We start from the raw sequence: 26,033 nt of genomic DNA, 5'->3' as shown, positions 1-26,033 counted from the left end.
ACATGCCTGTAATCCCTGCTTACAGGGGTAGGCTGAAGCTGGTGGATCACTTGAGCTTGGGAGTTCTGAGTCACAGTAGAGGCTAAAGTCCATGGGGTTTCTGTCCTAAATGTTGCAATAATATAGTGAGTGGGAGAGATAAACCCATCTAGGCCAGAAACCTGGCAGGTTAAAGCTTCCTGACCAGCCACCATTAAGATGGGTCCTGTGACTGGTCACTGTACTTCTAGCCTGGACAAGATAGGGAGACAATATCGATATAAATGTATTATGTATACATATATGTACACGTAATATGTTGTTGTTGAGTTGTTTTCAGTTGTGTCTGACTCTTCATGACCCCTCGTGGGATTTTCTTGGCAAAGATATTGAAGTGGTTTGCCATTTCCTTCTCCAGCTCATTTTACAGATAAGGGAACAGAGGCAAATGGGGTGAAGTGACTTGCCCAGGGTCACACAGCTACTAAGTGTCTGAGGCCAGATTTATAACTCAGAAAGAGGAGTCTTCCTGACTTCAGGCCCAGCACTCTAGCTACTGTCCCACCTACCTGTCCCTATATATAATATATATCTATATCTACATCTATGATTTGACAGCTCTATGGAGAGAGGTGGAAGGCAAGGAGTCCAGTTAGGGGCTGCTGGGATAATTCAGGAGAAGTGATAGCAGGCCAGCCCAGAATGATGCCTTTTATGAGTAGAGAGGAGATGGAAGTGAGAGGGTTATTTATAGGGAGACTGGACAGCTGGTTGAGTGTGAGGGCTGAGGGAGAGTCAAGAGTTTAAGATGATTCATAGTTTGCAAACCTGGGTGACTGGGGGGGGTAGTGGTGCCCTTAACAGAAACAGGGGAGCTAAGAAAAAGGGTGTTCTTTTTGTTGAGGAGAGACAATGAAGTTTCTGTTGGACACATTAGGTTTCAGTTGCCAATGAGATGTTGAGGTGGACATATCCATGGGACAGTTAGTTGGTGACACAGGTCTGGAGCTCAAGAGAGGCATAAGGGCTGAGTGTGTAGATCTGGGAGTCTTCTGTGTAGAGGTGATAACTGAACCGATGCGGGGAGGGGGGAGAGAGAGAGAGAAGAGGAGAGGAGAGGAGAAGAAGGGGGAGGGAGGGAGAGAGGAAGAGAGAGAGGAAAAAGAGAGTGTGTATGAGAGGAGACACAGAGAGAGAGAGAGGAGAAGAGGGGAGAGGAGAGGAGGGGAGGAAGGGAGAGAGAGAGAGAGAGGGGAGGGAGACAGAGAGAGAGAGAGAGAGAGAGGATAAAAGAGGAGAGGAGAGGAGTGGGGGGAAGGGAGAGAGAGAGGCGGGGTGGGGGGGAGAGAGAGAGAGAGAGAGAGAGAGAGAGAGAGAGAGAGAGAGAGAGAGAGAGAACAAAAGAGGACAAAAGAGGGTCCAGGAAAGAGCCCATGGCATACCTAGGTTAGAGGGCAGTGCATGAAACATAAGCCCCCTTCTTCTCACAGACCCTCCTAGGGGCAAAGCCAACAGGAGCAGATGGTGATGGGGAGGCAGAAGTCCCCACACACCCAGAGGATGGGACCGGCCAACTCAGCAACAGCAAGGTAAGAGTTGAAAAGCCAAGCCCACCCTCCCAAGAACTGGCACAAAGAAGAGCTGATTAAGTAGGGATGTGTGGGCTAGGTTGATCTGGGGATGGTGAAGCAGGGGATGATTCCAAGAATCATCCCAGGAATCATCCCAAGATCCCAAGGGGATGGGTGGGTTCTTGGGGTATCTGGGGAGGGATGTAGAGCAGGGCTCAGGGATCTAGGAGGTGACCAAGAACGACGGTCCCCCTCGGGGACTGACCATGTTTCTCACCACCACAGGTGGAGGTGGTGTTCTGGTTACTGTCCATGCTGGCCACGAGGGATAAGGAGGACATGGCACGGACCCTCCTGGCCATGTCGAGCTCCCAGGAGAGCTGTGTGGCCATGCGCCGCTCTGGCTGCCTGCCGCTCCTGCTGCAGATCCTCCACGATGCCGACCGAGAGGCGGGCCCCGCCGAGGGGGCCAAGGATGCCCGCATGCGAGCCAACGCAGCCCTACACAACATCATCTTCTCCCAGCCCGATGAGGGCCAGGCCAAGAAGGAGATGCGAGTGCTGCATGTGCTGGAGCAGATCCGCTCCTACTCTGAGACCTGCTGGGACTGGCTTCGGATGCAGAGCCAAGATGGGGGCCAGGGCCCTGAGGGGGGCGCTGGTGAGTGGGGAATGGGAAGGGAGCTGGGATGTGGAGGGTCTAGAAGGGGAGGTACCCGCTGGAAAGAGCCGAGACATCTGGCTTCTCATCCCCTCCTTGTCACTGACTTGTCCGGCATTAGACACCTTGCTGTGTGACCCTGGGCAAGAGTCTCGGGTTTCTCGTCTGTGAAATGGGGATGATAATACCCCCCCTCCCCACCCCTTCTCACAGGGTCACTTTGTAGAAAGCATTTTGTAAGCCTTACTGTGCTTTAGAAATGCCAGACATTATCATTGCTATTCACTTGTATGACTTTGCATGAGTCACCTCATCTCTAGGCCTCAGTTTCCACTCCTGCCTCTGGGCACCGGGTGACCTCCTTCCTCCTCCCCTCTCCCCAGGGCCTGTCCCTATTGAACCACAGATCTGCCAGGCCACCTGTGCGGTGATGAAACTCTCTTTTGATGAGGAATACCGCCGGGCCATGAATGAACTTGGTAGGTATAGAGGAAGGGAGGGAGGGAGGACAGCAGGTTCGCTGCTGGGTATGGGAGAGACTCCAGGGAGATCTGCTAGCTCTTCTTTGGGAGGGGCCTTGCTATATGCTTGGTGCAGGGGAGGGGTGGGGGAAGGGAGGCCATGCCTCTTCTTGGATTCACTGGATGACACTCATCCTCACCTACACTCACACAGAAAGATCTCTTAATGTACTAGGCGTACAGAGAAAGTGCTATGAGGAATTTGAAGAAGGAAAGATCGTTTTCACCTGTGTTGTGGAGGAAGTAGGTTCAGCAGAACCCTAACCAGGGTAGGGTGGAAGGGGCTTTGTCCCAAGGTGCCAAATTTAGAGGGAGCCGACATTACCAACAGTCTGTTAGCTAAGCAGAAATAAGTGAGATTAGTACCAGTTAATCAATAAGCATCCATTAAATGCCTACTTATGAGCCAGGTACTGTATGAGGTGATGGGGATGCCAGTACAAAGAATGAAATAATTCCTATTCACAAGGAGTGATAAGAATTGATAGAGATAGGCAGATAGACAGACTGACAGACACACATAGCTACATCTATCAGTCTCCATAGATACACATATCCGCAGGATAAATATAAAGTTAATAAAATGCAAATAGATGTAATGCCATTGAACACAAGGTAGTTTGGCAGGAAGGTGGGGCACTAGCTGTTGGGAGAAGGAGCCAGGAAAGGTTTCCTGCTGAAGACATGCCTGAGCTGCATCCTAAAGGAAGAGGGGGACTTGACAAGGCAGAGGTGAGGAGAAAATACATTCCAGGGACGAGGAGTGGCTATCATGAAGGCACAGAGACAGGGGATGGAGTGTTACATGGGAGGGGCGAAGAGGAGGCCGGTGTGGCTCTGGATCACAAAGTGGGGGAGGAGGAGTGGTGTCGACGAGTCTGGAAAGATAGATGGGGGCCAGATTGTGAAGGGCTTTAGAAGCTGAGCAGGGTTTGTATTTCGTATTTAAGATGCGATAGGAATAGGAATAGGAGTTGGCTGGATAGGGGAATCACACCTGCATTTGAGGACAGTTACTTGGGTGGCAGGGTAAAGGGTGGACTGGAATGGGGAGACACTCAAGGCGAGGAGCCCAATGAGGAGACTGTGGCAATGATCGGGGTGAGAGGCGACTGTGTGACCCTGGGCAAGTCACTTAATGCCCAACTGCCTCAGTTTCCTTATCTGTAAAATGTGGATAATGATACCCACTGCACAAGGTGGTCATGAACAAGGGGGCTGGGTGAGGAGGGAGAAGGGGCTGGATGTGAAAGGTGTGGCGGAGGTGGAAATGGTGAGATGGGGGAGAGGGAGGGGTCAAGGAGAAGGATGGATCCGGGAGACTGAAAGGATGGCTGGGTCTTTGACAGAAACAGGGAAGCTAGGGGCAGCTAGGCGGTGCAGTGGATAGAGCGTGGGCCCTGGAGTCAGGAGGACCTGAGTTCAAATCCTGCCTCACACACTTGACATTTACTAGTTGTGTGATCTTGGGTGAGTCACTTAACTCTAATTGCCTCGCCTCCCCCCTCCAAAAATTAAAATTTTTTTAAAAAGAAACAGGGAAGCTAGAAGGGGAAAATATAAGAAATTCAGTTTAGAATATGTTGAGATAGAGATGTCTCCAGGACGCTTGGTTTGAAACGTCAAAAGGCGATTGGTGAGCAAATGAAGCTCAGATGAGAGACAAGGGCTGTATGTTTGCACACATACATATATGTATACACATATACATCTACACGTATATTGTACAGTTGATATAACTGCATATATGTGTGTGGACAGCTTGGAGGCTCAGTGGTTAGAGCACTGGGCTTAGAGTTAGGAAGACCTGAGGTCAGATTCAGCCTCAGACACTTATTAGTTGTGTGACCCTGGGCAAATCACTTAACCCTGTTTGCCTCAGTTTCTTCATCTGTAAAATGAGCTGGAGAAGGAAATGGCAAACCACGCCGGTATCTTTGCCAAAGATACTGAAAAGCCCAAATGGGGTCACGAAAAGTCAGAAACGACTGAAAAGTGGCTAGACGACATGTGTGTATATATAGCACACCGTGTAGTTGTAACATATATAGGTGTCGTGCAGGTACATGTATATGCATATATATGCAGCTAGGTGGTGCAGTGGATAGAGCACCGGACCTGGAGTTAGGAAGACCTGAGTTCAAATCCTACCTCCAACACTTATTAGCTGTGTGACTCTGAGCAAGTCAGGTTAACACCTGCCTGCCTCAGTTTCTCATCTGTAAAATGATGTAATATTAATAATAACCCCTACCTCCCAGGGTTGTTATGAAGATCAGTTGAGATAATAATTAGTAAGCCTTAATAATAAGTAACCCTTAGTAAGCACTTGGCTCTAATTAGCTATTATATGTATATATGAACGTACCTATAAATATATATACAAGCATATGTCATTTGCATTGAGTGATAGTTAAATCGTGGGACCTGATGATATTACCAAGAGAGAGGCTGCAGAGTTGACGTTCTCAGCCTCTTTCGTGCCCTGAACTCCTCTTGCGGTCAGTCTGGTGAAGCCCACGGACCCTTCTCGGAATGATGTTTTTAAATAAAGTAAAATGCAGAATATGACAAAGAAAACCAATTATATTAAAATGGTTATTATTTTTAAAGTTCCTAGACCCCAGGTTAAGAAGCCCTGAGTTAGAGGGAAAAGTGAAAAGGGACAAAGGCATGCCCGAAACTGAACTCAGTCTCTTTCTGCCCACGCCCTCCCCAAGCTCTGTCTTCTTCCTAACTTTTCTGTCTCTGTTGAGCATGCCGTCATCTTCCCAGGGACCCAGACTCCCAAACCGAGGATCATGCACAGCTCCTTACTCTCTCTTGCCCCACCCCCATATCCAATTTGTCTCCAACTCCTGTCAATTTTCCTTTAATGACATCTCTCACATATTCCCCCTTCTCTCCTCTGATACCCTGACCACTCTGGTGTAAGCCCTCATTGCCTCTTCTTGTAGCCTGCTCTCCTCCCTCCAGTACACCCTCCACTCAGTTGGCAAAGTGAGCTCCTTGACTGTGTCACCCCCTCACTCAAACAACTTCACTGGCTCCCTATTACCTCTAGGATTAAATATAAAATACTCTGATGTTCAAAGCCCTTCAGAACCTAACCCCCACACACCTCTCCAGAATTCTTTCACTTTATACACCCACCCCCCCACATACTTTTTGATCCATTGACACTGGCCTCCTTTCTGTTTTCAAAAAAGACACTCCATCTCTCAATGCCGAGCATTTTCACTGGCCTTTTACTTTATTTTTCCATGTTTCACAGATGCATACCTATAATACTCTCCCTTTTTGTCTTTGCCTCCTGCCTTCCCTGACTTCCTTCTAGTTTCAGCTAAAATCCCACATTCTGTTGTTGTTAAATCATTTTTTGGTCATGTCTGACTCTGTGACCCCTTTGGGGGTTTTCTTGGCAAAGATACTAGAGGGGCTTGCCATTTCCTTCATTTTACAGATGAGAAAACTGAGGCAAATAGGGTTAAGTGACTTGCCCAAGGTCACAGAGCTAGGAAGTGTCTGAGGCAGAATTCCCCCTTAATTCTAGTGCCTTCTCTCTGTTGATTATCTAGAATTTATCCCGTAAGTGTATAACTTGTTCATACATAGTTGTTTGTGTGGTAGCTCCCCTAGTATAATGTAACCTCCTTTTTTTACTTTGGTTTTTTTTTTTTGCACTTAATAGTATTTTTTCTAATTTTATGTAAAGACAGTTTTTAACATTCATTTTTGTAAGATTTTGAGTTCCATGCTAAATCTGAGAAGAGGACAGAGCATCTGAAGAGGGATGCCCAGCAGGCATGCTTTACACCTGAGTGGGAGCTCAGAGATCATTAAGGGGAGGCTGGATGTTAGGGATATGGAGAGTCAATTCCTGCTCAGCTACTGGCTGGCTGTGTCTCAATGTCCTTAGACATCCCTTCTGTTCTGGGTTCTATGGGGAGAGGGAAGGCTGGCAGGCACCATTACTGGAATGCGATGTAGGGTTGCTATCGACATCCTGGAGATACCTACCTCTGAGGAGTGGTGTCTGCATCCTGAGATGGTCCTGGTGAAGAAAAGGGAGGGCAAATATCTGTGGGCACGACTATGTCTATGTGTCACTGTATTTTGGTGGGGGAGGGGGGCATTAATTGTAAGCCTGGGATCAGTGTTGAAAACCTGTAACTATTTCTGCCTCATCTTTGGACTGATGAAAAATGTAGGAGTTAGGAGCCAGGATGGGTTTCCCCGGTAGCGGTGAGAAGGAAGAATTCAGTTTAGGCCAGGCATGCAACGCTGGTAGTAGGAGAAACAGAAGGGGTGGTGTCCTACACATCCCAGGGGCAGAGAGTGAAGGTAGATTAAGGCAAAAAGACAGAATAGTACAGTAGGAACAGGAAAGGTTCAAGTCCCAATTTGATTATTAACTAGCTTTGAGTCTGTTTTCTGATCTGTAAAATGAGGATAATACTTGCACAATGCTGCTGAAGCTCTAAGCCCTCAGAGACCTAGGCCGAGCTCTGGTGGAGCCTACTAAGAGAGGGTGTATGATGAAATGGGAAGAGCTCTGTACTTGGAGTTGGGGGCCCTGGGTGTAAATCTTGCCTCTGACACTGGCTTGGTGACCCTGGACAAGTCTCTTAACCTAAACTACAGTTTTTGCTTCTATAGAAGGGCTAACAGCACTCGTGCTCCTCACCTCATGGTAGGCTGCGGAGGAAAGTGCTTTGTAACAGCGTTGTAGAAATGTAAGTTATTATTACTGTCCAGGCCTGGCATAATGGGCCCGATAGGGCCCTTGTGACTGTTGCCTGGATTTAGCCCAGTTAAGTACAAAGAGGTGTATCGCCAGAGGCTGGGCCATTACGGGAGGAAGCTTTTTGGCCACAACTCCTTTGACATCTTTTAAGGCTCAGAGAGCTTGGGGTCTTCAGTGTTGGCCAGAGGCCTGCCACATAGGACCTACTGCTGATGGAACCATGCTTTGGGGGTTTTTTCCCCTTTTTTTTTTTTGTTTTTGTTTCTCAAGTAATAAAGATAAAGGAAGGCGGAGACAGAATGGGAGCTGGAAAGAGCCCTGGGCTAGGAGTCAAGATGCCCAATCCCCTTGACTTGGAGCTAGTCCCTTTTCTGGGCCTCAATTTCCTCATGTATAAAATTAGAATGATAACCTGCGCTTACCTCAGAAGTCCCTTAGATTGTGAGCTCCTTGAGGCCAGGAACGATTTTTTGTTTCTGTTTGTGTCTCCAGCACTCAGCACAGTGCCTGGCACATAGAAGGCACTTAATGAATGTTGATTACTTGATTTTCTGGTGCCTCGCCTTGACGTGGAGCTAACTCCGGGCTCTCTGAGGCTGTCAGTATATTTGCCTAAGCTCCCATCCAGGGTGTTCTGAGGAAAGCATTTTTGTAGATGCAGCCCCCTCCCCCCACTCCCTCTGCCAGGTCATGGGACCTGTCATTATCCTCAGTGAGGTTGTGATGGCTCTTGTCTTGCAGGTGGGCTGCAGGCTGTGGCAGAGTTGCTGCAGGTGGATTATGAGATGCATAAGATGACCAATGACCCTCTGAACCTGGCCCTGCGGAGATACGCGGGCATGACCCTCACCAACCTCACCTTCGGCGATGTTGTCAACAAGGTGTGCACGTGTGTGTGTGTGTGCATGTGTGTGTGTGCATGTGTGTGTGTGTGTGTGTGTGTGTGCTGGGGTGGGGGGTGCCTGCCCCTCTTTTGTCACCAACCCCCAGCCCAGGGCTCCACCCCTGAGAGGGGAGTACAAAAGGAGAATTTGGGACAGCTTGATGTAGCCATGTCTTCTCCCCCTGCCAAAGGCTAGGGGCACCCCTTGGGACTTCCTCCTGGATGCCACAGGATGGCTAGCAGGCTCTGCAGCTTTGGGCAAGTCCTTTTCCCCATCTGAGCCTCAGTCACCTTATCTGTAAAATAAAGGGTTGCACAGGGGTGGGGAACTGCAGCCTCAAGGCCACATGTGGTCCTCTAGGTCCTCAAGTGCGGCCCTTTGACTGAATCCAAACTTCACAGGACAAATCCCCTTAATAAAAGGATTTGCTCTGTAAAACTTGGACTCCGTCAAAAGGCTGCGTCCGAGGACCTAGAAGGCCACATGTGGCCTCGAGGCCACAGGTTCCCTCCCACACACACCCGTGACGAGATGGTCTCTATGTCTTTATGGCACCTCCAGCATTCCACACACTATGTTCATTCAGTAAACTGTAAGCTCTCTGAAGGCAAGGACTTTTGTTTTTGTCTTTCTATCCCCAGCACCTAAGAGTGCCCAGAACTTAGCAGACTCAGGTGTTTGCTTGTCGAATCGAATCTCTTGTTGAATTGTATGGCGGCAGCCTTCACTGTATGGTCCGGAGTTTGGGGTACCTTTCCATGTCCCCTTTCCCCATAACCTAGATTAGTTCCAAACTATCTAGCCTCTATTTTATGGAGGATGAAATGAAGGCTCAGAGAGGAGAGGTCACACAGAGCCCAATGACAGAGCCAGGACTAGACCCTGGAGTACTCCTCTTGGGGATTGGGGACCTAGGGGACCCTATCCCTGAGGGTGAATTAGAATCCCTGGGTGCACATACTTAACACAAGCCCCAGACAGTAGCAGGAGATTCTCCGACAGTAGACTTTCTCTTGATGTCTAAGTAAGTCATCCATTGAAGCGCCCTTTTCCTTTCATTGGCAGGCCACACTGTGTGCCCGGCGGGGCTGTATGCAGGCTATTGTGGCCCAGTTGGCCTCAGACAGTGAGGAGCTCCACCAGGTAGGTTGGTTAAACTCTCAGAGAGAGAGCATGGGATGGGCCCGGAGCCAGAACCCAACAGAAGGCGATGGGCAGCTGTGGGTATTGTGGAATGGGATTGGATGGTGTCTAGGCACACGAGGAGGGTGTTAGTCCAGTGCTAGCCCCTATTCCTGTCCTTAGGACGCTTTTCGGCCAGGTTTCCAGTTCCCTCTGCATCTTCATCACCCATCTCTGGAGGTGCCTCAGTTTGTCAATGTTCTTCCTTAAATGGCATATCCAGAACTGAACATACTATTGTGAACTCTTACCAGGGCATTAGTTCTCAGCTCTCACTTGTCCTGTCCTTGTACTACTCTGATGTTTGCTTCAACCTTTTGGACTGCCATTTCATATTGTTGATTCATATGAAGTTTGCAGTTACTTAGATCCCCAAGTTTTCCTTTTAAAAAAAAGGTATTCTAAATTTAGGAGCCATCAATCAAAACAAACATTTTAATATGTAAACAAGAATAAAAAAACACAAACCTTCAAAATTTATTTTATGTAGTTTTTCTTTTAAAAAAGCATAGGCTGGAGCAGCCAGGTGGTGCAGTGAGTAGAGCACCAGCCCTGGAGTCAGGAGGACCTGAGTTCAAATCTGACCTCAGACACTTGATGTACTTACTAGCTTTGTAACCTTGGGCAGGTCACTTAACCCCAATTGCCCTGCCTTCTACCCTTCAAAAAAAAAAAAGTATAGGCCTCAGGTTTTTTTTTTATCTAAACTAATTAGCCACATTTCCTCCATCCTGTTTCTGCACCATTAATTTTTTTTTTCCCTTTAACACACAAGCCCAGGACTTTATTACACTTTTTCCTTTGGAATATCCATTCTTCTCTCTCCCTCTCCTCTAGGTGGTGTCCAGCATCCTTCGCAACCTGTCCTGGAGGGCGGATATTAACAGCAAGAAAGTCCTGCGGGAGGTGGGCAGTATGACTGGGCTCATGCAGTGTGCCCTTCGAGCCACCAAGGTGAGCCCCAGACCGGCCGGGCAGCACAGTGGATAGAGCACTGGGCTTGGAGTTGGGAAGATCTGACTTCAAACCCAGCCTCAGATACTTACTAGCTGTGTGACCCTGGGCAAGTCATTCAACTTCTGTTTGCCTGTTTCTTCAACTGTGAAATGGAGCCCACCTTTTATGTAAGGTTGTTGGGAGAATGAAGTGAGATCATATTTGAAAAGTACTTAGCATAGTGCCTGGCACACGGTAGGTGCTACGTAAATGTTTATCCCGGTAGTGACTTGTTGGACATGACCTAGCTGCTTCTACCATCTGGGCCCTGAGCAGTGCTCAGGGTGGTTTGACCAGACCTCAAGGGACTATCCAGGCACTGAGGGAAAGGTGAAGAGGAAAATGTTCCTAATATGAGGACCCTTTTTTAATGACAAAAAATTTCATTCCCCCCATCTACACACACACACATACACACACACACACACACACACACACACACACACACACATAGTAGCTAAGTTATGAATATCTGGTGACTGATAAAAGTGTATTTGAATGGATGTGCATTTTGTTGACCACAATAGCATCTCACCATATTTGAAAAAGTCATACTTTATGTATGAAACAGATTGGAAGCCAGTGACCCGAAGGATCCCTGTTGCCAGACCGATCCTAAGTGTCTCTTTCCAACCCTATCTCATTCACTAGACCATTAAGGGGTTCATTTTTCTCAGTGACCAGAGGGTACAAAGACTTAGTGTGTATGTGTCTTGGGGAAGGAGGGTCAGTGGGTCATTGAAGGTTGTCCTGACCTCGGTCTCTCTGTCCTCTACGTCACTGTCACCCTCTCCCGCAGTCTCAGCGTTACGGGTGTCCAGCTAGGGCTAGATGATGTCACAGTTTGGAAGAGGCCATTCCAGACTTAAGGGTAGAAAGAGCTTCTGAGTCTCTCTCTCATCCAGCTGTCTAGTGACGAGCCTCTATGCACTTAGTAGAGATTCTGTGAAACCTGTTCTGGAATGGGGTCCCCTTCTGAGTGACAAAAGGCTCCATCCCTCTCCCCTGCTCCCCCCCATACCCAGCAGTAGCTATGCTCTGAGCATATGTTGAGAAGAATACATGATGACAAAACCAGCTGTGAGCTCTGGAGTGTTTTTTGAACAGATGCATATTTTATTAAACACAACAGCATCGACATACATTTGAGAAATAGGAATACTCTGAGATGTGCGAGACACATTATTTATTCAGTCTGCAGAAGAAATGCGGGCTTGTTTATTATACAGTGACAGTACATGTTTTGTAGGTGCTAATTAAAGGTAAAAAGAACATCTGGCACACATGTGGACGAGCTTGCATATATAGACACACATATGTGTATGTATATATACACATACATATATGCACACACATACATATTATATATATGTATATATACACATACATACGTACGTACGCACGTACATACATACATACATACATATATATATATATATATGTATATATACCTCCCCTTGAAATAGACAATGCAGGGGCTCCTAGTTTAGGAGCCATTAATCTAGTCAAACTTCTTGTCTCACAGATAAGGAACTGAAGTTCAGGGGGGGAAGACACTTGCCCAAGGTCCCCCAGCTAGTTAGTGGCAGAGCGGGTCTGGGACATGTGTCTTAGTCTTCCCTGTCCCCAGCTCCACCTGCTGCATCCCTCTGATCTCCTGGTCACCATATCATAACACAAGCATTTATTAAATACTTTCTATGCTCCAAGTGCTGAACCAATTTTTCCTGATGGACCTTATACATACACAGTTCTTTAAATGTTGTGTCCCCTCCCACTCCCACATCATTAAATATGAGCTCCTGAATGGCAAAGACCATGTTTTTTGCCTTTCTTTCTGTCTCCGTGCCTGGCACAGAGTGAGCGTCTGCTAAATCTCTTGATGAGGAGGAGGAGGAGAAGGACCACAGGTCTTGTCCTCAAGGAGCTTCTATAATAATCTCTGTCCCTTGTTTCATCCCTGTTTCTGCCATCTCTAACCTCTTCTTCCATCTCTATCTCTCCAAGTCAAACATTGTCTTGGATTAAAGAAGACACAATGTCACACACAGCAGGAGAGAAGGGAATAGGGCAGGAAAAAGGATAAACAAGAATCCATTCCAGGGAAGCAAGGGTTGGGAATGGAGTCCTTGGTCCCAGAAGCAGGGAATGAGATTGGAGGCTGGTGTGGCTGGGAGTGGATAGACTTGGGTGTGAACGAGCTGGTACAGTCTCAGAGGTAAAAGATGGAAGCCCCAGATGAACGGGAAATGGCTTCAGTTCTCCTCCTCCCCCTCCCAGGAATCCACACTGAAGAGCGTCCTCAGTGCCCTATGGAACCTGTCGGCCCACAGCACAGAGAACAAAGCTGCCATATGCTTGGTGGATGGAGCCCTGGGCTTCCTGGTCAGTACTCTCACCTATAAGTGCCAGAGTAACTCACTAGCCATCATCGAGAGTGGAGGGGGCATCCTCCGGAATGTGTCCAGCCTCATCGCGACCCGGGAGGACTACAGGTCAGCCAGATCTCTCTCTCTACCCTTACTATCCCCTCTGTCCCCTATACTGCCAGGCTCCAAAGTTCTAGGACAGTGAGCCACTGCTGGCTTGGAAACTAATGCTAATATTGCTTAGAAACGGTATTCTTGTAGGTGGGTTAACCCTTTTCCTGGTTCAGTCTGGTTCCCATTCCACAACTTCCTAGATGACATTGTCATAAAAAAAGTCTCTGGGTTGAAAGGGACAACTGAGGACAGCTAGCCCAACTCATCCCTGGGCAGAGTCGCCCATAAGTGCACCTCTACCAGAATTCTAGCCTCCACATGGAGACCTCCAGCAAAGGGGGTGATCGCTACCTTCTGACACAGACTGTTCTATTTGGGGATAGCTCTGATCACTAATCTCTCTCCCTGGCCCATTGTTCTGCACTCTGGGGCCAAGCAGAAAAGGTCAGACTCTTCTTCCTCTTTCTATTACTACTGCTAGTTTTCATTTAAACAGCACTTTAAGCTTTATAAAGGACTCTCCTCCCAAAACGCCCTCTTTCCTAAGCCATCCACATGGTCATCATGGTATTTGGTGATCATCCAATTTAGTCCCCTTGTTTAAAGTGTCTGAGACCCAAGGACCAAAGTCATAACAGGAACCTGGAAAAATCTGACTCAGTAGATTCCCCCAATAAATGGGTCTGTGTCATGACTCTCCAGCCCCCTTGGGGACACCCCCAACCCTGAAGCTGGGGGAGTGTTTAATGGGGGTCCTTCTTTTATCTCCTTTCTCTAGGCAGGTGCTCCGGGACCACAACTGCCTTCAGACGCTCCTCCAGCACCTGAGGTCCCACAGCCTGACCATTGTGAGTAATGCCTGCGGGACCTTGTGGAACCTGTCGGCTCGTAGTCCCCGTGACCAGGAGCTGCTCTGGGACCTGGGAGCCGTGAGCATGCTGCGGAACCTGATCCACTCCAAGCACAAGATGATAGCGATGGGCAGTGCAGCTGCCCTGCGCAATCTGCTCACCCACCGGCCCCTCAAATACAAGGACACGGCGGCTGTCATCTCCCCTGGTTCTTGCATGCCCAGTCTCTATGTACGCAAGCAGAAGGCCCTGGAGGCCGAGCTGGATGCCAGGCACCTAGCGGAAGCTCTGGACACAATGGAGAAGCAGAGCCTAAAGGGTCAGGTTGCCAAGAAGCCCCCGCTGCGCCACCTCGACAGCCTGGTCAAGGACTATGCTTCTGATTCTGGCTGTTTCGACGATGAGGATGTGCCCGCTCTGGCCCCAGGGGTGGAGGTGGGTAATCCCTCAGTCCTCTCCATGTTTCTCAACAGTTCCTTCCTGCAGGGCCAGGCCTTGCCTCGCATGCCAGCCCCACGTCGAGGCCCCGAAGCAGAGAGGGAGGATGGCAGCAGTGGCAGAGGCAGTATGGACGCCAAGAAGGGGGTGATGGATGGGACGGCGGCAGCGGCTGAGAAACTGGCCACCAAACTGTCTGTGGCTGTGGCCAAGATCGATAAACTGGTGGAGGACATCTCAGCCCTGCACACCTCCTCAGAGGACAGCTTCAGCCTCAGCTCGGGTGACCACGGGCTGGACTGGCCTTCGGGGCCTGGGGAGGTCCGGGAGGCCAGGGCCCAGTCCTGCTCACCCTGCCGGCTCCCTGAGGCAGGAAGGAGGGAAGGGTTGGGGAGGGCTCATCCGCTCCTCAGGCTGAAGGCAGCTTACACCAGCCTGTCCAATGACAGCTTGAACAGCAGCAGCACTAGTGATGGCTACTGCCCCCGAGAACACATGAAGCCCTCCCCAAGAGCCTCATTTGTTGACTATCGAGAGGAGCTTCAGAGGTACCAGCAGCGCCCCAGCCGTCTGGACCTCAAGAACATTGTGGCTACCCAACCTGACAGGAGAGAGCCCCCATCTCAAGAGTCTGCTGCCCCCCAGGGGCCAGAAACCCAGGAGGGGCTGCAGAAGTCATCAATATTTCCTGGGGAGTGGGCTCTGAGGAAGGAGTCAGAGTGGCCCAAAGAAAGGGAGGGCAAGCTTGCCACTGACTCCCACGTGCACACCATCAAACTGTCACCCTCATATCAGCACGTGCCTCTGCTGGAGGGTATGGCCAAAGTCGGTGCTGTTCCCTTTCCCAGCAGCGGCGGTGCTCCAACAGCCAGGAAGCAGGCCTGGCTGCCCACAGGGACCCTGAAAGGCACTGAAGGGCTGAGCAAGATCCCTGAGAAGCTGACAGCCCCAGCCCCACCGGCTCCTGCAGCAGAAACATTACAGAAGTATTCCGTGGAGGACACACCCATCTGCTTTTCCCGATGTAGCTCCCTCTCCTCCCTCTCCTCGGCTGACCATGGCATGGACGGGAGAAGCCGAAGTGAAGACAATGAGCTGGACAGTGACTCTTCCCTGGAGATCCTGGAGGAGCCGGGGCCCGGGGAGGGAGAGGACGATGGGGTGGAGGATTGGAGGCACCGGGGGACTGCTTCCCTGCCTGTGGCCATCCCTGCCCCAAGGGGAGACCAGGCTTTCTTGTCCCAGGCCCAGGGGGATGAGGGTGCCTCCCCTTCTCGACAAGAAGACATGACCCCCTCCAGCTCCTCTGAGAATTACATCCAGGAGACTCCCCTTGTCATGAGCCGCTGCAGCTCCGTCAGCTCCCTGGGCAGCTTTGAGAGCCCCTCCATTGCCAGCTCGATCCAGAGCGACCCCTGCAGTGAGATGGTGAGTGGCACCGTGAGCCCCAGTGAGCTTCCTGACAGCCCAGGGCAGACCATGCCCCCCAGCCGGAGCAAGACCCCCCTTCCAGAACGGGAGACCAGCCAGTTCAACCTGCAGTGGGAGAACAATGTAAAGAAGTTCATGGACATCACCGACTTCAAGGAGCGCTTCCAGCTGCCCCCAGACCTCGACAGCACCATCTACTTCACTGTGGAGAAGCCGGATGAGAACTTCTCCTGCGCCTCCAGCCTCAGCGCGCTGCCCCTCCACGAGCACTACGTGCAGAAGGATGTGGAGCTCAAGCTCCTGCCCCCTTTCCCTGAGCGTGGAGGTGGACTTCACTTTGCTGGCCACGAAAAGCGGGAGGAGCCTGGGCGGGAGGAGCGGGTGGAAGGAACCCGTGGGGGCCGGCCTCGCCTGGAGACCCACTCTGAGGATGACCTCGAGATCCTGAAAGAATGTATCAGCTCGGCAATGCCCTCTCGATTCCGAAAGGTCAAGACAGCCCTGGTGCCGGGCTTGCCTTCAGGCAAGAAGGGACTACACGTGCCTGTCTACATGCTGGTGCCTGCACATGCCCATGCTAGCATGGCAGCCAGGACCCCTCGGCCTTCCCGCAGCCCATATAAAGATGAGGATTCCTTCACGGACTCAGCTGAAGGCACGCCAGTCAACTTCTCCAGCACCACCTCACTCAGCGACGAGACCCTTCAGTATCCGCCCAAGGACGGCCAGGGGCAGCGGGCTGAGAGGAGGGAGCCAATCTCTCGGCGGGTTACCTCCAGCCATTCTACTCCAACCAAGATGGCAGCTGCCTACAAGCACAGGGCAGCCTGCCTACCACTATCAAGCAGGGGCACTGAGCCGACCCGAGGCTCTCTCAAAAATCTGCCCAACCTAGAACTGACTGTTAGCCGGCCCAGGTCAGCTCACTCTGAGAGGGACAGCCATTCCAGGGGGGACAGTGCACATCTAAATGGGGGTCATGGGGATGTTGCCTTTCAGTCTCTATGTCACACAACACCCACTGAAGAGGCAGTTTACTGCTTCTACGAGAATGATTCCGATGATGCTCCTGAGGCCCCAGCCCGGAAGGCGCCGGCAGGAGCCCGGGCTCCAAAGAAGGAGCATAGGGCAGGCAAGAAAGAAACGGAGCCCAAGACCAAAGTGGTGCCACCGCCCTCCACGCGGCCCCGAGCACCCCCCAAATCCCAGCACAAACTGATTGCAGATGAGACGCCACCCTGCTACTCATTAAGCTCTTCTGTGAGCTCGCTCAGTGACCTGGACCTTTCAGATAGGGACGGTGGGCAGCCACACGGCAAAGGGGGCCTGTCCCACCTACAGGCCCGCAAGCCTCTACATACCAAGCCCCCCGCACTGGCTCCTGGTCGGGACAGTTCTCCAAGCTCCCCTAGCCTCAACTCAGACGAAGATTTGCTACAAAGGTGTATTGGCTCCGCCATGCCCAAGAGACAGCGCCATGCAGTCCGAAACCGCAAGGCTGAGCGCAAGCCCAAACAAGGGGTCCCGAAGGCAACTGGCAGCAAGGAGCGAAAGGCCGAGCTACGGAGGGAGCTAGGCGAGGAGGTGGGCTCAGACCGAGCCTCAGACCTGGACAGCGTGGAGTGGCAGGCTATTCAAGACGGCGCCAATTCCATCGTGACATGGCTGCACCAGGCAGCAGCAGCAGCAACATCCTTTTCCAGGGAACCCTCGTCTGAATCTGACTCTATCCTCTCCTTTGTGTCTGGTCTGTCAGTGGGGTCCACCCTGCAGCTTACCCTTGGAAGGGAGGAGCAGAAGCGAAGGGGGAAGGACACTGGAGGAGAAGTGGAAAAGAAGGAACAAAATAAAACTGCTGATGAGTGCAAAAAAGGAGGGGAGGCCCGGACCCTCAACCGCCGGATGTCCCGGGGCCCAGAAAAGCCAAACAGTGCCCAGAAACCCGTGTCTAATCTGCCAGCAGTGTTCCGTGGCCGAACAGTCATCTACATGCCCACCCTGGCCAAGGGTGCCCCCAAGCCTCGATCTCCTCCAAAGAAAACTGTGCCCAAGAGTGAGCCCCCTGCCAAACCCCTCACACTCAATCAGCAGAGATCCCGGAGCCTCCACCGGCCAGGGAAAATCTCAGAGATGACTGAGCTGACACTACCCAAGAGGAGTGCCACACCCCCTGCCCGGATGGCTAAGACCCCCTCCTCAGGCTCTTCCCAAACCTCTACTCCATCCCAGCCACCATCTAAGAAGTCCCCGCCCTCTTCCCAGATAAGTAAGCCAGTGCCAGCAACTGGGGGTAAAGCAGGCACCAACAGCCCTCAGGCCAGGGCCCCAGTGAAGGCTCTGCTCTCCAGACAGCACAAAACCCAGAAATCTCCTGTCCGGATTCCATTCATGCAGAAGCCAGTGAGGAAGACATTCCCAGTGAGGAACAACCAGCCTGTCCCAGAGGAGCAGGGTGCTGGAAGAAAGGCAGGTGGGAGGCTCAATCTGGTCCGTGTGGCCTCAACCCGATCCAGTGGCAGTGAGTCAGACCGCTCTGGCTTCCTTCGACAGCTGACCTTCATCAAGGAGTCTTCCAACCTCCTCCTGCGACACCGCTCCGAGACCACAACTCCCCTTTCTCAGAACAGCTCCCCACGCCGAAGTCGGCCCGGGGTCCCGGCCGTCTTCCTCTGTTCTTCTCGCTGTGACGAGCTCAAAGCGGCCAAAGCCGGGCCCCAGCCTAGTCCTAGAGCCTCTCCAGGGGAGCGCCTACCCCGCCGGACCAGCTCAGAGAGTCCTTCCCGCTTACCTGTCAAGATAGCTACACCCCAACCTGAACCATTCAAACGCTATTCCTCATCCCCTCACATCAATGTTGTCAAGAGGTCCGGCAGTCCAGCCCCGACCCCACCGCAAAGGGCTGAGGCTGGGGGTGGGAGGAGGAGGAGTGATGGAGAGGCCAAGCCTCTCCCCCAGGTAAGTGCAAGGGAGGGCCACAATGCACAGTCAACAGCCACCAAGGGTACATGGCGGAGGATTCGGGACGAAGACATACCCCATATCCTGAAGAGCACGCTCCCCTCCACTGCCCTGCCTCTTGTTGGCACAGTCCAGGAGGATAGTCCAGGTCCCCAGAGGAAGACCAGTGATGCTGTGGTCCAGACAGAAGACTTCTCAGCCTCTAAAACCAACTCCAGCACCTCACCAACCCTGGAGAACCGGGAGCCACCCAAGAATGCAGTTAGCATCCCGGTCAACAGTGTGCAGGCCCCCTTCATTGGCAGTGATGTGGATGGGCTGAGCTCCAAGGTGGCTGCTGCCATCTCCTTCACCCACGAGGGGCTGACAGCCCCCGCAGGAGGCTTCCCCTCCAGCCGCCACAGCTCTCCCAGCCGGGCTGCCCGAGTTACCCCCTTCAATTATATCCCCAGTCCCATGGTGGTACCAGCTATGACCGACAAATCTGTGGAGAAAGCTATCAGCCTCCAGGGTGAATAGAACCTCATCTGGCCTCTCTCCACCTCTCCCCATCTCGACCCCTCCAATCCTAGCCTGCTTAGGCCTCCCTACTCTAAGACCCTCATGGCAGCAAGCTGCACTCTTGTGGAAGATGCCCATGTACAAAGAACTTAAGTTCAAGAAGCTGCTTTCTTATTTCATACTAAGCCAAGTACAAGAGAAAAGTGGCTCAGACCTGGGGATGGAGACTGGCTAAGGGTCCACTAACCAGTAAGTCTCAGAACTGGAGCTGCTGGTCTGATGAGGGTTTCCTCTTTCCTCTATGTCTCTGGTCACAGCTGTGTTGCCAGAAAACTTTCCTTCCTGGAAGGTGGAAATAATGAATGACTTTTTTTTCCCCTTACCCACAAAGCCTAGAGCACTGTGGGGAAGAGTCCAAAGCTGGATATGGGAGGGCTCCCCTTCTCCAACATATGGTGATGTCATTAGGGGCTCTCCTCCCATCATGAGGGGAGAGACTTTCCTTGGGAAGGAATAGATGGTAGGAGCAGGCACCGGAGCTGGGACAGAGAAGAGACTAATGCTTTGGAACACAGGAAAGAACAATGGGAACAAGGCAGTTGGAGGAGCCATCCCAAGGGTCCCAAGGCTAGTAGGCCCAGGGTGACAGAGCTCTCTTTGAGGAAAGCCTAGAAAGCTGGGGGCAGGGAGCATGCTGAACCACTGTCTTCTGGGCAAGAGACTGTTTACCAGCACGCTGCCCTCCGGCAGGTCAGCAGCTCTGTGCCCCAAACAGAACAAGATCCCTGGCTGGGACCGCTGCCTCCCTGTGCCCAAGTGAGAAGCCACCTTCTAGCCAAGCCTTAATGCAGATTTCTCTGCTGCATGCTTTATCTTGTATACCCAGCACTAATAACCAGTTATAAACGTCATATAGATGAATTACAGCTTGTCAACACCATGGAAAGCCCAGGAAGGAGACTTCCAGATAGGGAGAAGCCCTGGGGAGGGCCGGAGAGGGAGCAGGCATAGAACCCACCAGATGCAGAAGAGCTGTTGGTGGCAGGGCCAAATGCCTGTAATTAATGCCACCCAGTAATTCAGTAATGACTAATTTGCTGAGTTTTGTCTGTGTTATGTAAACCAGCTTGGGGATGGGGCTGAGAGGGATCTGAGACAATGAGAGAACTGCACTTTATTTAACAGGGAGGTGAGGTTACCCCAGAGGCTGACGACCGACATTGATACCACTCCCTTGATGTCCCTAGGTAGGCCTGACCAGTGAGCGGGGTGGGAGGATAGGAAAGAAGACAGATGCATATTATTTTGTCAGTTTGGCTTTGATCTCTTTTTCCCTGGGCAACTGCTTTTAGAACAAGAAAGTACAGGTGGCTCTTTCCTCTCCCTTGGCTAGTAAGGGCTCATCTCCAGAGCCATGAGGTGACTCTGACATACGGGGGACTGCAGTGTCCCTAGCAGGAAGTCGACTTTAAGAAACACCCAGAGTAAAGCTGATTATGCTTTTTAGCAAGTGGGTGGCACCAAGATCCACGAGTAGTTGGAACAGAATTTGAAGGCACTTCTGGAGGAGTGGGGATAGGCTTACATTGAGCCACCCATAATCTCTTGCCTAGTCCCCAACGTGGCCTGTTGCTGAGATAGCTAACAGGGTGAAGAAAGATCCGTCTGTGGCTAGCAAACTAGCAGGGTGGATATTTGTCACATGCTGACTGGTGGACTAACCAGCCACTGGGCCCTCTCAGAAACTGAGCCACAGGAGGGACCAAAGAATACAGATATGGATGGCAGAAAAAGGAGAAACAGAGGGAAGAGGCCCAGACAGGGATTGGAAAGTGAGGGTCTAGTGAGCTGCTTCAAGAGTAACCTCTTTCTATTGTAAAATCGCACTTTAAAAGGATTGTAGAGAGCAGAGCCAACTGCTTGCATGTGATAGTTTGGGGGATGTGGGGGGTACAGAACAATCTGTTTGAGTTTTTTTTTTTAAATGACTTTTTGTGAAAAATACAAAATTGCAGAAGTCTCCCAGCAGGTTACTTCAGTGAAGGAGGTAACACCCCTTGAGCTTACCTTACCCAGTGTTTTCTCTAGGAAGTAAAATTTGAGTTTCACAGACACGTAGACAAACTGCCTCCTGGACTCTGGCCAAGCCAAGACTCTGGGAAGAATGTCCTTGATAAGGCCAGAGAACTGATTGGTTTCTGCTTGGCAGATCTAAGAGACATGTGGAAGGTACAAAGAGGACGATGTTGGGTTTGGTGTATAAGGAAGCATTTCCTAACATTTAGAACTGTCCAGAGGTGAAGTGACCTGCCTCAAAAGGTGGTAGGGTTTCTCATCACCGGAATTCTTCAAGAAGAGGTTGGATGACCACCTATTAAGGAGGCAATAGAGGAGATTCCTTTTTAAGCTATGGGTTAGACTATATCAAGTCTGAAATCCTTTGTAGCTGAAATTCTGTGAACAGATGTGAAGGGTCAAACAATTAGCAAGACTACTGAGGGAGTAATCTCCCTGTGTGGCTAGCTTCAGTTTGCTACTGGGCTGAGGGTTCAGGGTAGAGAGAGAAGAAATCAGTATCAGAGGTATCTACCGATACTGTGCCATATGATGGATGTGAGTAGGGTCAGATGCAGGAGAGAGAAGGCAGAGAATGAAAGTGACAGAAGACATTTGGCTGATTTTGCTAACTGAACTGTGGCTTTGTATGGTGGTGACTCACCCACTGGGAACTGGACTGAGGCCACGACATTTCCTACAGACGCCATGGAACAGCCAACAATCGGTGAACCCTGGCCCACATTAACCAGGGGATGACTGAATTCTTCTTGGGCCAGAGTGTACCACATTCGTCCCTCTCTCTGTCTCCCTCCTCCTTGGCTTTGAAATCTGTTGGCTCATTGTGTATTCCAGAGGTAGGGTTCATTGAAGAGACACCTTCAGGTAGTTCAGTCTAGATCCCTGTTGGAAAGACACTGCATCCTTAGCCACTCAAGTTTAGTCTAGGAACTAGAGTGTTTCCATTGGAAAGAGCCAGTAACCTCTTTCCCAGTGGAATCCTGGGTTCCAGAAACAGCTGCTCTTTGCAAAACTGTTTTCTAGCTGTTTTTGCAAAGAACCACTCCTCATGGAGTGTGGTGTAGGCTCAATCTATGTGAAATCTAGGGCAAGTCCTTCCCTGCCTCCTAGTGTCAGTTATCACTAAGATGAGGGGGTTGGACTAGATGGTTTCTAGGGTTCCTTCTAGCTTGAATGTTTTCTGATTCCGGGAAGAAAAGAATACATTGTGCAAGTAGGTCGATAAGCATTAGGCAAGTAGTAGGGCATATGAATTCAATTCATTCTATTAACCCTGATCCTCTGGGGGAAGGGAAACAGCCTCCCATTGGACTTGACCAGAAACAGCTCCTTATTTGCCAAGTCTACAGAAGGGAAATTTAAACTCCGAAGCCTGGAAAACTCATCCCACTCCTCTTTCTTGCTGACACCTCGTTAGTCATCCTATGGCAGGCCACTCAGTCAAATTCATTCATGGCCACCATTTCAAGGGACTGTATGACAAAATCAATGACTGGGAGCCTCGGGACTGTACTTCAAAAGCCATCTCCCAGCCTGGCGCTGATCATATTTGGGGGATGCATCTCCCACATCTCATATGGAGAGTTGAGTCAATGTTCTTTTGCTAGGAAGGCTCTTACTGAGGAGCCAACTCTAAAAGGCTGTAATAGACCCAGGGTTGACCTAATTCACATGGTAGCTCTCACTGGAGATTTCCCCCGACCCCATGCCAATATTGCAAGGAGATTTGACACGTGTATCTGCAACCTACATGTGGAATTGGAACCAAAACACAAGGAGTGATTTCACCCTCATTTTCCTTTCACACAACATTGAATGCTTCACCCTTGTAGGAATAAGAGGAGGGGGGTACTACCACAGGGATTCTCCAAGCCAAATTAGGGGCTGTTCTCCAAAGATGCATCCAGTTCTGTGTCTCCATTTTAACAGAAAGAATATGGCAAAGTAACAGGCATGTTCCCCATTCAGCAAGGACAAGATAGTGTGTAGAACCTGTCCTACCTAATCTGTAGCCAGAGATTAAAACAAATATGGTGGAGAGAGGATGCCTGGTTTTAGCAAATGTTAGAGCTAATGTCCAGCCAGCCATCAGACACTCGCCTGTTATTGGATGTAATATTCAAAAAAGATGTGTTCGAGGGTGAAGATATGTCCTGAAAAGTCTGTGGATTGAAAAAGGTGGAGAGATGCTGTTAAGACTGTTATCAGTCTAACAGGCAAACTCTGGATGGGAAAGAGATGGCGTATCAGGTGCTCACAGCAGGCAGTTAACCCAACACACAACCTCTTGTCCTCCCAGGAACGACATTACGAGGTTCTGGAGGAGGGGCCTGTTCTGGAGGAGCTGTTTCTGTTCTGCCCCCCTCCCCCCAACTCGCTGGGTGATCTGGGCAGGTTGCTTCACCGCTCTGTGCCTGTTTCCCCTACCTGTGAAATGGGGAGAACCTCTGCCAAATCTCCCTCCCGAGGGAGTGAAGATTGGCTGATCTGATGGACATATGATGGAGTGTTGGGAGATCTACACAAGGATGGTATTATTCCATAGCGTAACTGGTGCTACTCTGCAGGGCGTGCATTTGGTTCTAACTCTTTTGAGCAAAGGCTTAGGAACCTTCTGCTTCCTGTTACTTGTGCTAACTTGTCCTAGGAGCTGCACCAATCCCTGTCAAGACACAGTCCCTCCCTTCCTAGCCTCAGGGGCTTGGTGACCAACCTGAAACTCCAGGTACTCATGGAAACCATCAGGGGTGAATCCGGACAATTCAACATATCTTTGGAGAGAGCGTACTGATATGGAAGAGTAGGCACTGCTCCCTCACTGGGGTCAGAGGGAAATAGTTTCCTAGTCTCTGTGTTTGATTAACAACACTTTATGTGACCTACAGAGGCAGGTGCCAAAAATGGGGCTGAAGCTTTGAGAGTATCTGCACAACTTGGCCTCCCTAAGTTAGCTGCCTGTTCCGCACAGCCCCAGGACTTTGCCAACTACAGTGACAGGATCAGTTGCCTCCCCTCCTTTGCCCTCATCCTTTCAGACCACATCAGCTTTGTTCACATCATCCTCCAGCCAGTGGGGGGAGGGGGAGGGAAGAAGATGTCACAGACATACTATGGTTTCCTGGGGTAGAGAAGAGGGCAGTTTGTGGTAACTGAACAATTGATATCCATATACCTGTCATCTAGGGCCAGAGGAACCAAATTGTCATATACCAAACACAGCTATCACTTAAAGCCTTTATCCCATCATAGGGATGCTATCTGTACCACTCGGCTGTTAACTTGGTTCGCTCCTTTATGCTCTCAGTGTGAGAGTGGATATGTATGTGTACTTGCTTAAGTGCTGCCATCACCAAGGAATTTGAACTGGGGACTCAGAGGGGCAGGAATCCTGCAGCTGAAGCAATTGATTCCATCAGACAAGTCTTCACCAAAGTTCAACACTTCTATGATCTTCCCCCTGTGTAATCTGCGGTTGGTGGAGTGACCAACCCAAAGGGGAAGGACTTAACGACTGGGAGAAATGACCCCTGAGGTGGCCAAGATGGAGGCCGAACATCAGCCTGCTATTTCACCAGCTGCTCAGCAGCTGGTGTGCTATGCCTGACAGTGCTGTCTGATCAGCAAAGTTGAAAGAAAAGACAGCCCCACCCCAATCCATTCCCAGCAGGGTACCGGATTTAGGGCAATACACATATATCTTCCCAAAGCAATAGGAGCCGACACCATTACCTCACACCTCTAATCTGTCACTATGTCCATTTAGTATGTACCACCCCACCCCCATTCTTCATTGAAGACCCTAGTTCTGTTCTCATCCAGTTTGTGTGATAATCCCTTTCAGCCCCCCTGGAAGGAAGCTGCCTTTGCCCATCTCATTCAGCTGGTTTCCAGCCCATCCTCTCCGGTCTACTCACTACCTGCTCTCCCTCACCTTCCTACCATCTGCACTGAGGGTCATTTTACTGGGACTCTGGACAGTATTAAAATGAAGTGTGTAAATATTAAATGTCCCCCCTCCCCTTTTCCACTAAAATAAAACAGAGCCATTTGTCTGGTTGAAAGGTGAGACAGGAAGATCAGGCAATTGACCTGTAGGGCACCTTTAGCATCTTCACTTAATAAACTAAGCTGTTGAATTGCCTTCTGGGACTGGACCAAGTTTTATTTCTTTTCTTTCCATTTGGGAGGGTGAATCTCAACTCTTGGGAAAATTGGTGGAATCTATAATAAAGGGTGAGATCATTGAACACATGCAAACATAACTCTATCCTCTAAGGGGAAACTGGACTTACTTATTCCACCAGAGAGGAAGGAATCAATTAAGTGGACAAAGGGGAAACCAAATGATGTCATTTAGATAGCAGAGTACAGCAGAAAAGACTACTGGATTTGAAATCGGGGAACTTCAATTGGCTTCCAGCTGACCATTTCCAGCTGGGTAGCCTTGGACAAGCCCCTCGAGGTCTGTACACCTCACTTTGGAAGGTGCTACACCTCTGGCTTCATGTAGTCCCCCACTCAGAAAAGGTTCCAACAAATTCATAGATCTGTAATGGTTATTAAAGGGGGTAGGATGATCATTCAACAAATATTTGTCTATTACAAGCAACACACAAGGCATTATTATTTCATACATTTCTGAGGTTAGGGCTATGGAGCCAACCCCTCCCTTCTATATCCCAGACCATGGAAGCCCTCTCTTCCAGACTGAACCTGGCCCAACACCCCCTCTGAGGACAAAAAGCCAGTGGTCA

The 26,033-nt window shown here is 50.3% G+C and overlaps 1 protein-coding gene across 1 annotated transcript in view; it reads left to right on the top strand.

Moving 5' to 3' along the window:
* APC2 (APC regulator of WNT signaling pathway 2) overlaps positions 1–25,419 on the top strand; it is a 77,373-nt gene extending 51,954 nt beyond the window's left edge. Inside the window, exons 12-19 of the mRNA XM_036734345.1 lie at positions 1,470–1,568; positions 1,836–2,211; positions 2,595–2,690; positions 8,221–8,360; positions 9,429–9,506; positions 10,383–10,499; positions 12,822–13,036; positions 13,803–25,419. Of these exons, the coding sequence (XP_036590240.1) occupies positions 1,470–1,568; positions 1,836–2,211; positions 2,595–2,690; positions 8,221–8,360; positions 9,429–9,506; positions 10,383–10,499; positions 12,822–13,036; positions 13,803–19,221 (6,540 nt within the window). The 3' untranslated portion in view covers positions 19,222–25,419. The remainder of the gene's footprint in view (positions 1–1,469; positions 1,569–1,835; positions 2,212–2,594; positions 2,691–8,220; positions 8,361–9,428; positions 9,507–10,382; positions 10,500–12,821; positions 13,037–13,802) is intronic.
* Positions 25,420–26,033: the final 614 nt, after the last annotated feature.

This window comes from Trichosurus vulpecula, chromosome 1, assembly GCF_011100635.1.
Source record: "Trichosurus vulpecula isolate mTriVul1 chromosome 1, mTriVul1.pri, whole genome shotgun sequence".
Taxonomy (NCBI): Eukaryota; Metazoa; Chordata; class Mammalia; order Diprotodontia; family Phalangeridae; genus Trichosurus; species Trichosurus vulpecula.
The sequence above is the reverse complement of the archived record's forward strand: the minus strand, read 5'-3'. Positions and strand labels throughout refer to the sequence as shown.